Consider the following 15,501-nt stretch of genomic DNA (forward strand, 5'->3'; position numbering starts at 1 on the left):
AGTCTGTCATACAGAGTGAAGTAGGTCAGAAAGAGAAAAATACCATAGGCTAACAGATATATATGGAATCTAAAAAAAAAAAAGGTTCAAGAACCTAGGGGCAGGATAGGAATAAATATGCAGACATAGAGAATGGACTTGAGGACACAGGGAGAGGGAAGGGTAAGCTGGGACAATATAAGAGAGTGGTATTGACGTATATACACTACCAAACGTAATATAGATAGCTAGTGGGAAGCAGCCACATAGCACAGGGAGATCAGGTTGGTGCTTTGTGTCCACCTAGAGGGGTGAGGTAGGGTGGGTGGGAGAGAGACACAAGAGGGTGGTGATATGGGGATATATGTATACGTATAGCTGATTCACTTTGTTATACAGCAGAAACTAACATACCATTGTAAAACAATTATACTCCAATAAAGATGCTAAAAAAAAGAAAAAAAAAGAAAGTTAAGGATCTTCAGATGAGATCATCCTGTGTTACCTGGGTGGGTCTTAAATCCAATGACAAGTGTCCTTATAAGAGACAGAAGAGGAGAAGCCACAGACAGAAGAGTAAAAGATGATGTCAATATGGAGGAAGTGATTGAAGTGATGTGGCCACAACCATAAAAGCCAAGGAATGCTAACGGCCACCATGAACTAGATTAGGCAAGGGGGGATTATCTGCTAGAGTATGCCCTTCCTGACATTAGTTTCAGACCTCCCTCTGGGCTCCAGAACCGTAAGAGAATAACTATGTGTTGTTTTAAGCCAACAAGTTTATGGTAATTTGTTACAGGAACTTTGGAAAACTAATACAGCTGTGGTCAAAGTGATTAAGGAATGATATAAATCAAGAAATGTGACTGACATAACTGTAATTTACACAAATCCAAGAGGATATAGTAGCTGCATACGGGTACTATCACACAGTTTACATATTTTGTATATTTGAAAAGCACTGTGTTCATTTAATTTCTCTTTTTTCTTTTTGTCTTATGATCCTAAGGAGTGATGATAATTTTAATGATATGTATCTACTGGGCACAATACAGATATTGATCCCTGACTCCGTCTTCAGCATTGCTGGGAATACAATAGAAGGATGAATCACAGTCAGGAGTGAGTCCCCAGTCCAAGTAGAGAAGTAATTCCAATGTACTTCCAGTACATAATAAAGGAACTCAAATCCCTTTAACGATAGAAACTATTGTCTCCCCAACCTCTATTCTATCCCTTCTTTCATACTTACAGAAACATGGTTTATTTAAAAGGTAGTAGTGAAGATCCTGTGATCTCAGAGAATGGACTCCTTCCCCAGTCATGCTAATCTCAGTTACCTGCCACAAAGAACATTCCTAACAGATACACAAGTTGAGATTTGGGAAAAGAGACATCAGTGTGGGTTACAGCAGATGGGAGATGTAGGACATGTGATGACTGTGAAAAGATGGATAGGTTTTGGAGATATAAAAGGGAAAGAAAAGTATGCCCTAGACAGACAAACATGAATTAAAGCTTTGAAGTGAGAATGAGCACAGCACGTATGACTTGGAATAACAGAAACTGTTTGTCTCCTAGGGAGAAGAAACACGGGTGTGATGGGTCATAAAAGCCAGGCACAGGTTTCATGGAGTGAAATAAAAGAATGTCTTTAAGAGGCCAGCTTTCATTCGTTTCCTCATTTTCAGAATAAGAATAAAATTAGTGGGAAGCAAAAGTTTTGTCTCTCTATCTCCCACCACCCCCTAAACTGTCAAGGAGCACAGAAATTGGATGATACAAACACAGAGTACTGAAAAAAAACCCACGGTCTGAAAACTCAAGTTACTTAAAAATATGCTTATCTCCCTCTTCTGTAGTTCTATGAATCTTGAAAGTTAGACAACTTGCTTGAGCATTCTGCCTAAAAGTATCAGATTAAGAATGGCATATCATAAAAAACTCAACATGGATCAGAATTCTCAGTGGTTTCTTCATGATATTATAAATAAAACTTACTGCAAAACAATGTGTTTAGATAGGTAAAGATGATGAAGGTTAAAATTCTGGGGGATAAATTCCCTATTTATTCACTTCCTGATCATTCTTATTTTAGCTTTGTTTATATTCATGGCTTAGTACCTGCACAATTCTTCCCACACATTTTTAAACACTAAGTTATGGAATGAAATAGATTTCAGAGGGCCTCAGTCTCAGATAGGTATCACAATGTCTTTCAAACAACATCTAAAGCCTTGACACAAACTATTAGCTGATGTGAACAGTGGTTTTTATTTCTTGTTTCTGTTCTTGAGAACTGGGTTGTTCACTCTTTTTCAAGAGCCTCTAGTAAGTTTTCAAAAACAATCAACAATATTGTAACATATTATTTAAATTAGGTAAGAAATATTGGATATTTTCTCATTTAGATTTATGTTTAGAAAAGCAGAAAATTAGATGCAAAATATGGAACGTATCTCTAAATCCTGGTGAATTCTAGCAGTTGAAGATCTGTATTGGATAAATAATTAGAAACAAAAAGGTGTATCCCAAGAATACTATACCCAGGTACATTTTATTTTATTTTATTTTTAAATGTATTATTCAAAAACTTAAAAAGTCTACCACCCACACAACGTTGAAAATAAAATTACCTGAAAATGTCTGTGAGCTTATTAATGAGACATGCATTGATAACAACGCAATAAGGAGGAAGTTATTGTACCAAAAAATTGCAGGCCCTTTTTTATTCTACTTGGAGTCCAAACCCAGGAAGCCAGTGGCCTTGCCCACATCCTTCTGCTGCCTCCTTGACCTAAGCCCACCCTCTCTTCTACCCATGCTCAGCACTAGATAGTGGTTGTTGCCAGGTTTGAAGTTTTTAAAATCACTGCTGCAGGTTCCGTTCAGTAATTCCTAACAATGGCTAAATTACTGACATTGTTAGGACACCACACTCAAAGAAGTACTAAACAAAAAGTATTTTATCCTACTGCAACCAAAACAGAAAAACAAAGATCAATGTAGTGGCTTTTCACTGCCAAGGGATTTAAGTAATTTTAAAGCATCTTTAAGATTCTTATCAAATTATTAGTGTTATCCTTTTATTTATTTCTTAAATTGGGAAACATATCTATCACCCCCTCTCTCTTTATATCATCATACAGGGAATAACTGTGTATGTTCTTGGCTTAACAGTGCTTTAAAATCAGCATTAAATCAGTATGGCTGAAGTTATTCATTAATTCAACCATACAACAAATGTTTATTAAGCATCTACCATGTACCAAACAATTGTTCTAGCAGCTAGGGATTCAGTATTGAATAAAGTAGACCAAAAAAACCCCATCCCTGGGGGAATTTATATTCACACTGGACAGAAAATAAACTACATAAACTGGGCAGACTATGCTAACATTAAAAAATAAAGCAGAGCAGGGGACCATGACAAGGTGGAGAAGGTGTGACAGTTTTAGAGACAAAAAGAAGGCCTTTCAGAGAAGGCATCTTTAGGTCAAGACATGAAGGATGTGATGGAGGAGTCATGCAGATACTTACTTGCAGGAGAAGCTGTCAGACAATGGACCTATGAGTGCAAAACCCTGCACAAGACTGGGATGGGCTCAGGGTTTGTGTTTGTTGTTAGAAAAGGAAGGACAGGGTGGCTGTAGAGGAAATGCACCCAGGGAGGTAATGAAGGGGGCAAATTATATCCAGTTTCAATCCTAAATCTACTGCAGGGTTCATTGAGAGGTACTAAATTAGCCTTAAGGCTGAAGACTGATGGGATCTCATGGTCTTGTAGGAGAATTATCCTGGGCTCTCTGTTGGGAATGACCTGCAGAGGGGTCAAGGGTACCAAGAAGAAGACCACTCAGAAGGTTACTGCATGATAAGCAAAGTGTAAGAAGATGGTGACTTCGACAAGGGTGATGGTGTATGTGATGGCAAGAAGTGATTAGATTTTGGGTATATTTTGTAAGAAGAGGCTAAAAGGGTCTGGTGAGAATGGGGTGTAGTGGGTGTTATCAAAGTTGACCCTGAAGATTTGGATTGAGCCCCTGAGATGGAGAAGACTGTAAGAGCAACTAGATTGAGGCAGAATGTTTTCTGAAAATGCAAATATTCAATATGGATGAAGGTAGTCAGAGGGATTTCCATTTCCTATTTTATTATTTTAAAATTGTCTATAAGGTCCATACAATTACTATAGTAATCAGATTATCATTTAAAATAATAGGTAAAATTTTGCATGTTATTAGGTACAGCTTTATAATATATGCATGACAAAAAACTTGAATAACTGCATTACTTTTACAAATGAAAGAAATATGTTATTTAAAACTATTTATAAGTGAATAAAAGGCAGTTTGCTTCATTAGAATAAGTACAAGTTTCTCCAGAGAAACTTGAAACTGAATCCTCCTTTTGTCGCTTGCTTATTATGTAACCTTGGGCATATTTCTTTATGCTTTAAAATTCAGTGCTCTCCTCTTTAAGTAGGAATATATATATATATATATAATTAGCTTCATTGCTTTATTGTGAAAATTAAATAAAAAACTGCACCTAAAATGCTTAGCACATTGCCTGACAAATAATCATAATCAAAATAACAATAATATGGGAAACAACACTGATGATAATAAAAGTAAAAAACAGCTTAGATTCCTTGTACTTATTATAGGATGGGCATGATGTGATAAACACTTTAATGTATCATCATGTTTGATCCTTCCATCAAACTTTAAGGTGGGCACTATTATTAATCCATTTTACAGATGATGAAAATGAAATCTGTAAAAGGAAAATACTGAACAGGTAGGAGACAGCTATTTATCTGAAGATAAAAACACCTAAAGGCATAGATTCAGGCCTTCGGGTACATGGGGTTTTACCCTACCCATCATGAATGGGAATGCTTAATGCCTTCCTTGAGCCAACAAATCCCTGGAATATTAAATTAATACTTCTCAGTGCTCTATTTGTAACAAACTTGAGGTGAAACTTGGGACAGCAAAGAAATTGACCCAGACAATTGGAGATGGCCTTAAAGATGAATCAATCCAATGCAAGGAGTACTAGAAATTAAATAAGGCTTGAAGTCTAAGTGTACACAGATAGTGGGGCAACATGCATTGTTATTAAACATTGCAAATTATGCTTGGTCTATCTTCCTGAAGTAGGTTTGTTGAAAATTAAAATATTTTGTGTTTATGTAATTTTTACTCACTTTCTGTGATGGTTAGATTTTATGTGTCAACTTGGCTAGACTGTGGTACCCAGTTGCTCGATCAAATACTAGCCTAGATATTGCTGTGAAGGTATTTTGTCAATGTGATTAACATCTACAATCAGTTGACTTTAAGTAAAGCAGATTACCCTCTATAATAATATGGGTGGGCTTCATGCAATCAGTTGAAGGCCTTAAAAGCAAAACGTGAGGTTTCCCTGAGAAGAAAAAAACTTTGCTTCTAGGCTGTAAACCAGAACTCCTGCCTGAGTTCAGCCAGCCTACCCTATAGAATTCAGACTTGCCAGCCCCACAATCACATGAGCCAATTCCTTAATATAAATCTCTTTATTTTATACACATATATAGCCTTTTGATTCTGCTCCTCCAGAGAACACTGACAGATACACTTTTCCTTTCCATATATATACCTTTATTACTATTTTAAGTTTATCTTAAATATGAAATTGCTTAAATATGAAATAAGAAAAATATTATCTACATATAATAGAAATTTGAAAACCAACTATTTTTCTCACAATTCAATGTCACTATCAAATATCTATCAATAAGGAAGTTTTGTTTTATTAAAAAAGAAGTAAGCAGTATTTGTTCTTTAATGAATGTCTTAGTGAACTGACCAAAGATAAATCTTTAGAGGCAATGATTTCTTCCCTATTCCATTGAGAATCTACAAATAATGACTTCTTTCTATTTTTTAGAGATTATAGCAATAAACTTTTTTAGTTTTATATATTGGGTTTTAATATTTAAGCCTGCTTAGCATATATTTATGAACAAGAATATACTTGACAATATAATTAGAAATGTTGCTACAGGCACTAGAGGGAAAATAGGCATGTCTACATAAAAAAGGAGAAAATTTACAACAAATGTAAGGTGAACAAAAACGAGGATGTGAAGCTTTACTTTAGACCCCCAAGGAAATAAAGTGCTAAGATCAAAATGCAAAACAGTGTTACGCTCATTAGAGAATAATATGGTTAGATATCATTCCTTTTCAAAAGCATGAGTTGTAGAATAATTGAGCATAGTCTGCCATGCAGAATTAAATTCTATAAGAAAACAGGAGGGGCCTCCCTGGTGGCGCAGTGGTTGAGAGTCCGCCTGCCGATGCAGGGGATACGGGTTCGTGCCCCGGTCTGGGAGGATCCCATATGCCGCGGAGCGGCTGGGCCCGTGAGCCATGGCCGCTGGGCCTGCGCATCCGGAGCCTGTGCTCCGCAACGGGAGAGGCCACAACAGTGAGAGGCCCGCATACCACAAAAAGAAAAAAAAAAAAAAAAAAAAAAAAGAAAAGAAAACAGGAAAGAGATCTAAAAGAATCTGTAGCATAATTAAGAAAAATCACAAAATCCACCGTAAACAGAAGTAATGTTTTTGTAGGACTAAGATTGAGTATTTCAAAAACAAGAGAAAAATATCTAATCACTGCGTCCTGTGTTTAGTTGCACAGATATATAACATATTTGTTTTAAGCTATATATATAGTTTGTTTATAAAACTATGAATATATATTTATATGTAATATAGCCTGAAATCTTTATTACTGCTAGTCAAGGTTCTATTATATGTATATATTATTAATTCTTAGGTGTACTTCCTCAGTGGCCAAACTGATCATTTAAAAGATTAAACAGGGCTTCCCTGGTGGCACAGTGGTTGAGAGTCTGCCTGCCGATGCAGGGGACACAGGTTCGTGCCCCAGTCCGGGAAGATCCCACATGCCGCAGAGCGGCTGGGCCCATGAGCCATGGCCGCTGAGCCTGCACGTCCAGAGCCTGTGCTCTGCGACAGGAGAGGCCACAACAGTGAGAGGCCCGTTTACCGCAAAAAAAAAAAAAAATTAAACATACTAAAAGATTTAGAAGGAGCTAGTAAAAATGATGAAGTTCTGCTGTGCTGAATAAACACTGTCTCCACCTCTGATGGGCATCACAGAGGTCACAAGAGTCTACTATAAACTATTGTATCCAGGCAGTAACCTGTATCATCACTACCAATTGGGATCTGATATTAATAGGTCAGAAATGCACTTTTACATTTAACTAAATTATGAAATTTTAACTTGATAAATGTGAAGAACAGTATGGCTTTTGCACTTTAGTGTTTTAACATAGCTGATTGTTAAAAAGATTTTCCTTTTACATTCATCTGAAAATTCCATTTTTTCTAATCATATTTTTTTATTATATGAGCTAACAGTGTTAATAACTACTTTTATACAAATTCAAACTCAGTCTCTTTTTTTTTTTGCGTTACACGGGCCTCTCACTGCTGTGGCCTCTCCCGTCGCGGAGCACAGGCTCCGGACGCGCAGGCTCAGCGGCCATGGCTCACGGGCCCAGCCGCTCCGCGGCATGTGGGATCTTCCCAGACCGGGGCAGTCCCCTGCATCCGCGGGTGGACCCTCAACCACTGCGCCACCAGGGAAGCCCCAGGCTCCTTCTTTGAAATTAAAAAAATGACAAATGACAATTAGAGCAATTAAAAATCTCCCTTTAAGCAAGAGAAGAAAAAAAATAAAGATTTGCTTCTGAGGTGGTATAAACAAAAAAATAAGTTGTGGTTTTATTAACTTTAGCCACTGATTTACTGTACAGCTACAATATCTCAACTGTGTCATTTTCTGACTGATTGATCCCATTCAGTAACATTTTCCATTTCTAGTACTCTTTTAATTCTTATAATGATTTCATTAATTTGATGAATAAATGGTATTTATAGAGAGGTAAAATAATAGCTAATAAGACAAAAAATAAAGAGGAATGAAGAAATTTATATGACAATAAGCCTAATTTGATAGACCTTATAGTTAATAAATTAAATTTTATATGGATTAGTTCATTTGTAGCAGTCAATTTTCTAATGTAAATGTCTTAATTTCTTAAAGAACACAGACAAAGGCATTGGTGTAATCAGTTTATCAAGTCTCTCCTTATTATGAAATTTAAATAGAAGATAAATAGAAATCACATTTGTGCAACATGGAAGAAGCAGCCACTGACTTAACTCTATTAAAGAGTGTTATTAAAGTTATAAACGGATCTGTATCTTACACCTGCAGATACACACACACACACACACACACACACATGCACACTCTCTTAATATGTGCAAATCTTTGTTTTTGAAGGCCTATTTTTTAGACCAGTGTCTGATGAATATAGTAGCACAGTTCTGAGACTATAAAAGGGAATAACTGATGTTGCAATATCTGAAGGAAATTTCAAAAGAGAGTTACCAAAATTATTTGAGCAGCAGCAACATAATTGGATTACATATATCACCTCTAAACATGACTCATTTGGAGGTACAGTATCTGTTATGGTTTCTTTAAAAAAATGAATCGCATTAGTTTATAATTAGATCTTAGGATATAACCTAGTTTGAAGGAATTTCTTGTACAGTTCATAGACGTGTTTTTGTACTCAATGATAAGGTGTTTAAATACCTGAACATAAGATTCAACTAAGATAAATAAAAAGAAACTTCTGGTAGTTAAAGAAACAGGTGTTAGCTGAAACTGCCCTAGTAACTCAGATACTACAAACATGTTGCTCTGGGCTAATGCATCCCATCAGAACATTTGAAGATGAAAATAATTAACAAATGGATGCTCCATATTCAATAAGGGGATACATCTCCATGAGTAGAAACACAGATATGACATATTATGCATCCCCTCTATAAATCAACACCAAAAAAGCAGTTACTCAGCACTTGCTTTTTGCATGGCAATTTAGAGGTTCAAATAAGAGAAATTATGCATATTTGAAAAAATGACTAAAGACAGAGTGAAGCATAAAAATATTGTAAACAGAAACATATGGTAACAGAGTAGAGGAATCACTTGTCTGTTTTAATGATGGCAGTTATAAAAATTCTAAATTTAAGTCAAATCAAATATACTCTATTGTAAAGAGAAAAGCACAATCATTTTGCAGCATTATAACACAAGTAAAACACTATCTAATATCTCATTAATTTTCTCAGAGGTATATTGTCTCTTTCTAATTTTTTTTATACTATATGTTAGTCCAGACAGAAACCTATTATTTTCTCTAAAAAGTATTCTGGACAATGAGAATTTTTCTGATTATTGAATTATAATTAATCCAATTCTGTGTACCTCTGGGGTAAAAATAACTTAGATTTGCTATATAATATCCATACATTGCAAATATTTAATAAATAGTATCATTCAGTAGTATACACTAGGCACCTGCACATTTAGATAAACCATGTATATATTTGTTTTTAAAAATATTAATTTTTAACTTATAATTCATATATTAACAACTGGTGATCATGAGCCTGTGACTATCTGGCAGCAAGAAACACCCCCATTTACTTTATTCCTTCTACTGTTGAGCTTTGAGGAGTAGCAGGTCTATTAGAAATATCTGAATTATTTAATTTAAAGAAACTAAAGTATTATTAGAAAAAGTTACAGTCCAATTATGCCATGAAGCTGAAGGAAGAATGTGAAACTGAAAAAGATATCACGTGGGGACATATGAAAGTTTATTTCAGGTACAATTTCTGTGGCAAACAGATGATTGCATTTCACTGATAATTTAAACAGAATAGAGAAATAACAGAAAGAAAGATAAATTAAAGAAGGATCAAAAAGATAAATTAAAGGAGTCTGAGCTTGGGAAAGATCATTCTAGATAAACTGTTGATGGAAGGAGATGAAAGTTAAAACAGAGACTATCAACAATATATTAAATATATTTTGGGTAATAGCTTAAAATAAAAGATATATTTTGATAAATATTACTGAAAAAGACACATAAACAGAATAATAAATATTTAATTGAGAAAAATAGTTGTTGAAAAAATTGGGGGCAAGAAGTACCAAAAAAGCTCTAAAACAAAATCACAATCCACTTTCCACAATTATTCATATTCCTTATGAAATCAAGCCTTTACAAATCTCATAATACCTTGTCAAAAGTTTTAATACAACTACACAATAATACTTTTTATTATACACTTTGATAAAATTAACGGAAGAACATTTGGCTCCCATTGGCATTTTTATATAAAAGGAATGTCTGCTTTACTAAATGCAAATTTTCTTAATGTTAATGTAATCTGTATGTGAAACTATTTAGTTAAAATATTACTTAATACATTTGTTCTATTCTAATCATCTATGCTAAAATCACACCAAAAACATCTGGTCATATATGAAAACAAACATATTTTAAAAACATAATTTAAACTCTATGATGTTCAGATCACTCTAGAGTCAAATAAATATTTGGGGAAAAATGTTCAGTTGCATCTACAAAAGAGTTTCTTAATAAGCAGAGAAGTTATTAAAATAATTTTAAAATAAGAAAAGTACACCAAGAAATAGTTATATGTATTACTTACATTAAATTAAAATTAATCTTTATCATGCAAAAATAATAATTCTTTTGCAAAGTCACCAAAACTGCTTGGCAGGCAACATAGCTAGGAATGAGGTGTAAGAATATTAGAGGAATGAAACTGCTCTAGAAAAACATAAGCTCACAAGGACTGGTACTCACACCAAGAGAAAATTCAACTAAGGCTGAGAAAGACAGAGTCTTTGAGCAACACTGTCAACACTAAAGCCTCAAGTCAGGGCAAAACGAAGTCAGAAACTAGGCAGAGGAAGGAAACTCATAACAACACATAAGTCTGCTACTGAGTCATGTGATTAGGTTGCTCTTAAAAATAGGCTACATAATACGGACTAGAGTTGGAGAAAATTATAGGGAGTTCTTATCATCCAAATCAGGTTATAAACTATCTAACAATATTATGAAAATGAAACATTAACTGAGAGTTTATCTTCTGTGATTCCATTTCAAGGCAGTGATAATGAATAAAATGCAATATGGCATCCTTGGAGTTTACCAAAGATATTTGTAAGATGTCTATTTCATTTTCTCCCATTGAATTTTTGATGTTTTGAACCACTTTTACACGTAAAAATCCCTGCCCAGTTCCAGAAGAAGGCAGAAATCAAGAAGTCTCCTACCAATAGAAATAAGTTAGGTCTATGAATTGAAAGGACCCTATTCTGTACCTGAGTTCCAATAACTGGGCTACATTCCCCATTTCCTATACAATCAAGCCCCATTTTTGTCCATTAGCTTCAGTAACCATTTCCTGCTCCTGTCTCTCAGGCCTAACTCCCTTCCTCAATTGCCTAAGAAAGAATCTGGTGCTAAGTTCTGGTCTTTCTCTTCCAACCAGCGTCTAACCCCTCCATCTCAGGGCTTTATCCCTTTTTGCTGATGTTGCTAGTCTGCTAGCCTGGGCTTTTTATTATTTGCTAACCAGATTGGCTGTGGTGCCTTCTTTCTCCTTATAAATATGCCTGGTCTTTGACCCATCCCACTGTCCTAGAACCAAGTTGAAAATACCATGCCTTCTCTACCATTTGCATTCCTCACCGTATTTAGTTCAGACCTGAGCCTGTTCTTGATCAATGCTGATTAGATGGATGAGAAGCATAGTCATGATGCCAAGTTTCACTACCATTAAGTTATAACTGCAAAAATTATTTTCTTAATGAAAGTGAATATTTGAGGCAACAACATGATTTTTATCCTTAAACTTAAATGAATATCATATTCAATGTCAGTCGTATTTGATAACGCAGTATTCTATCATAGTAAGTCATATTTCTGAAAGTATGTTTTATCATTTTCCTCTTTTTTGTTTTTTTTTTTGCTGTACGCGGGCCTCTCACTGTTGTGGCCTCTCCCGTTGCGGAGCACAGGCTCCGGACGCGCAGGCTCAGTGGCCATGGCTCATGGGCCCAGCCGCTTCGCGGCATGTGGGATCTTCCCGGACCGGGGCACGAACCCATGTCCCCTGCATCGGCAGGTGGACTCTCAACCACTGCACTACCAGGGAAGCCTATCATTTTCCTCTTTTTAATTTCAGTCTCCTCATTTTATTATTTTTCTGCATTTTATCATTTTAGTTTTTTCTCCCCATTTATTACTTACTGGCATTTTTCTCAATATTTTAATTTTCCAAATTTCCTTATTCTGTAATAGTGATGTGATTTTTTGTGTTATGATTTCCTCTGTGACAGTTCATTTTCAATTATTTTCTCTTTTTATTTAAAACTTATAACCAACATCATTTAGTCTGGGACTGCATAATGGGTTCAAGAAATAAAGTAAATAAATAAAACTGTGCCAGTTTTGTGGTTGAAACCTGAACAAATACATTTCAAATGGTCTATATTATTAAAGGCATTAAAATAAATAGGAATAATCTTTACAGCACAGAACTTTACCTGCTGAAGTTGGCTCTTCTTCATCTGATGCTATGATAGAGGAAAAGAGATGAGGTGGGAACAAAGAGAGGGAGTGAGTGAGATGAGAGGGAAGGAGTGAGGTGAGAGGGAGAGAGAGATGGGGCAGAGAGAGAGAGAGAGAGAGAAATTGAGATTGAACATAAATATATTTCACATTTCTAAATAATGACTAAAAGTCTCTGACTTGAAATTTTGTATATACATTAGAATTTTTTTATTAGATAATTAGATAATGACAGATAAATGGATAGTACTTACATTAAATTAACATTTAAAAACTCTCATATTTTAAAATAAGCAAGCATTAGAAGAGACCATTCGGTTGTCTGAATTTGAATTTTCTGTCCTTTTGCAAACAAGGTTGAACTTTTTTAGCTTGAGTGGAAATTATTATAATTATTATAAATAATATTGTTTAAAATATAAATTGTATATAACATAAATACCCCAACCATCCACTTTGTGCAAATTTTCTATTAGCAAAGAGGAATTAAAAGGTATTGTTGACAGTCAAAAATTCTGTTCCATGAGTTAGAAATTATAAAAAGGTAGGAATTGTTAAACCTTAGAGTGACTCAGAATCACTCTGAGTGTTGGTTAAACACAAAGACTCTCTCTCTCTCTCTCCCTCTGTCACATACACATACAAACACACTCAACTCATGTGTACCACACACTTCAAGATTCAGTAGTGGTGATTCTGCATTGAAGCCTGCAGGAACCTGCATTTTAAAGGTTGACCCCAAGCACACATGGATAAGCATGGATATTACAAAAGGAGAGGTCACATTACAAAAACATAACTTTATGCTAAAGCAGTGGTTCATAACCCTGCATCTATACAAGAATTGCCAAACTCTGGGCCCATCTCAAACCAACTAAGTCAGAGTCTCTCTCAATGGTACTAACTTGTAGCCAGGATTGAGACACGACTAAGTAATCAATATAATGTAACATGAACTATAATTCAAAGTGTGAATCATTTTGATTGCTTCTTTAAAAGGGGACATTTTTGAGAGCAGCAGAACTCCAAGGGTAATAATCTGCTGCATGTATGTGGAGGATGGATCATGGTGTTGCAAAAGTGAAGTAGCTTCACCATTTTGCCTAGAATGCATGTCTTCATCTTTATACTAACAGACTTGCTCTGTGAGAAGATATTTCTGCTCTGTGCACAACTGCAGCTTTATCAGAATATTACTGTTGAATTATATTACTCTAGCCAGTACTACTTCATTTGATTCATGAAGTTTTAAAATAAAAATTTACTCAGCTGAATTGCTTATAAAGGAGTTTTGTTTCCAGGTGATTTGTTCCTCAAGGTATCACTGTGTAACTAGGGAGCAGTCTCCACTATTTTCCATTAGGGTTACATCTGCACAGAGTACACATTAGACAAGCTTACTTTGTGTCCTGACAGTATTTTCCTCTCACACTGTTTGGCTTGTCTCCTTGGCACAAAAAAAAAAAAAAAAAATAGAGCAAACGCACTTGGCACGCATGGTGTGGAGAACATAAATATTTAAAAGCTGTTTGCTGCTTTATCATGTCCAAAGTACTTCACAACATGTTCAAAGAAGAAAACTGTTGGTAGCTTCCAGGAACTCGCTTTTAGGAAAATACCACAGGGGTTTGTAGAAGTGCTGACTTAGATGGGTCATTGTTGGTAAAAGTCTGGAGATTCAAAAGGAACAAGAATAAAAATGCTTACACTTATAGCTGGTCACTTTGTGTATGTGAACTGAATTTATAAAGCAACTGATGAGATGAAATATACTCTTATTTGATAGATGAAGATACAGAGATTCAGAGTGACTGAACAATTTGCCTAAGGTCAGTTTGAATTCAAGCTCACGTGACTTTAAAACCAAACTCTTTCCACTGTGCCTTACTGTCTCACAAAGTGCTAATTCAGTATCCACTAAAAGAGAAAAAGAAATGGGAGAAAGGATCATGGAATAAGGACTGGCTAGATTTCAGATAATGTTCCTTGGACTTAGCCTAAGGGAAAAAACAAAAACAAAAACTGGATGTAAGGGCTACAAGAGAAACTCCTTTAAGAAATGAAGTGGTCCCTTGGAAACTTCAAGTCCCTTACAATCCAGGAACAGACATAGGCAGGAGAGGGACTGACTAGGAGGTTAAACAAAACATACCAAGCCTGTGATGCCTAAGAAAGAAATATCACAAGGGCTAAGATTTTATTCCTCCATTATATATGAATAAGCAAGAAATTTTAAGAAAGGACCAGCAAGCACAGAAGTTAAGACAATTCTAAACTTACAGGAGTCATAGCAATTAGATAGTCTTAAAGCCAAAGCTCCTGGGGTGTACTACCCTACACTTGAGCCTATAATACCTGAAAGCACGTTTGTAACAAATTAACAATATTAAAGGGACTTCCCTGGTGGTCCAGTGGTAAAGAATCTGCCTTCCAATGCAGGGGATGCAGTTTCAATCCCCGGTCAGAGAACTAAGATCGCACATGCCCGGGGGCAACTAAGCCCGTGCGCCACAACTACTGAGCCTACATGCCTCAACTAGAGAGCCTGCATGCTGCAAACTAGAGCCCATGTGCTCTGGAGCCTGTGCACCACAACTAGAGAGAGAAAAACCTACACGCCACAACTAAGAGCCCTTGTGTTGCAACAGAAAGATCTTGCATGCCGCAATAAAGACCTGATGCAGCCAAAAATAAAGAAATAAAATAAGTAAATATTTAAAACAAACCAAAAAACAATATTAGATCAGCAGGTACACAAGTCTGCACAGAGCTGTATTTCTTTGAAACATCTCCATAGTGGGGGTCCCTCATAACTTGCAGATGTAACTATATTCATACTACTAAACATATTCATACATTAACCAATATACGTACTATTAAAATACACACACATATTCACAAAGGCACATATAGGGTTAGGATTGGTATTAATTCACCATTTCAGTTATTGCTGGCAAAGAT

General features: G+C 35.6%; 1 protein-coding gene across 3 annotated transcripts in view; it reads right to left on the reverse strand.

The window, feature by feature from the left end:
• Positions 1-15,501, reverse strand: part of EDIL3 (EGF like repeats and discoidin domains 3) — a 428,938-nt gene that overhangs the window by 261,629 nt on the left and 151,808 nt on the right. Inside the window, exon 3 of one of the 3 annotated variants that reach the window (XM_081232430.1) lies at positions 12,516-12,545. The exons of the other annotated variants lie outside the window; for them this stretch is intronic. Within the exon in view, the coding sequence (XP_081088556.1) occupies positions 12,516-12,545 (30 nt within the window). The remainder of the gene's footprint in view (positions 1-12,515; positions 12,546-15,501) is intronic. 3 annotated transcript variants of the gene reach the window in all.

This window comes from Mesoplodon bidens, assembly GCF_964165515.1.
Source record: "Mesoplodon bidens genome assembly, chromosome: 4".
Classification (NCBI taxonomy): Eukaryota; Metazoa; Chordata; class Mammalia; order Artiodactyla; family Ziphiidae; genus Mesoplodon; species Mesoplodon bidens.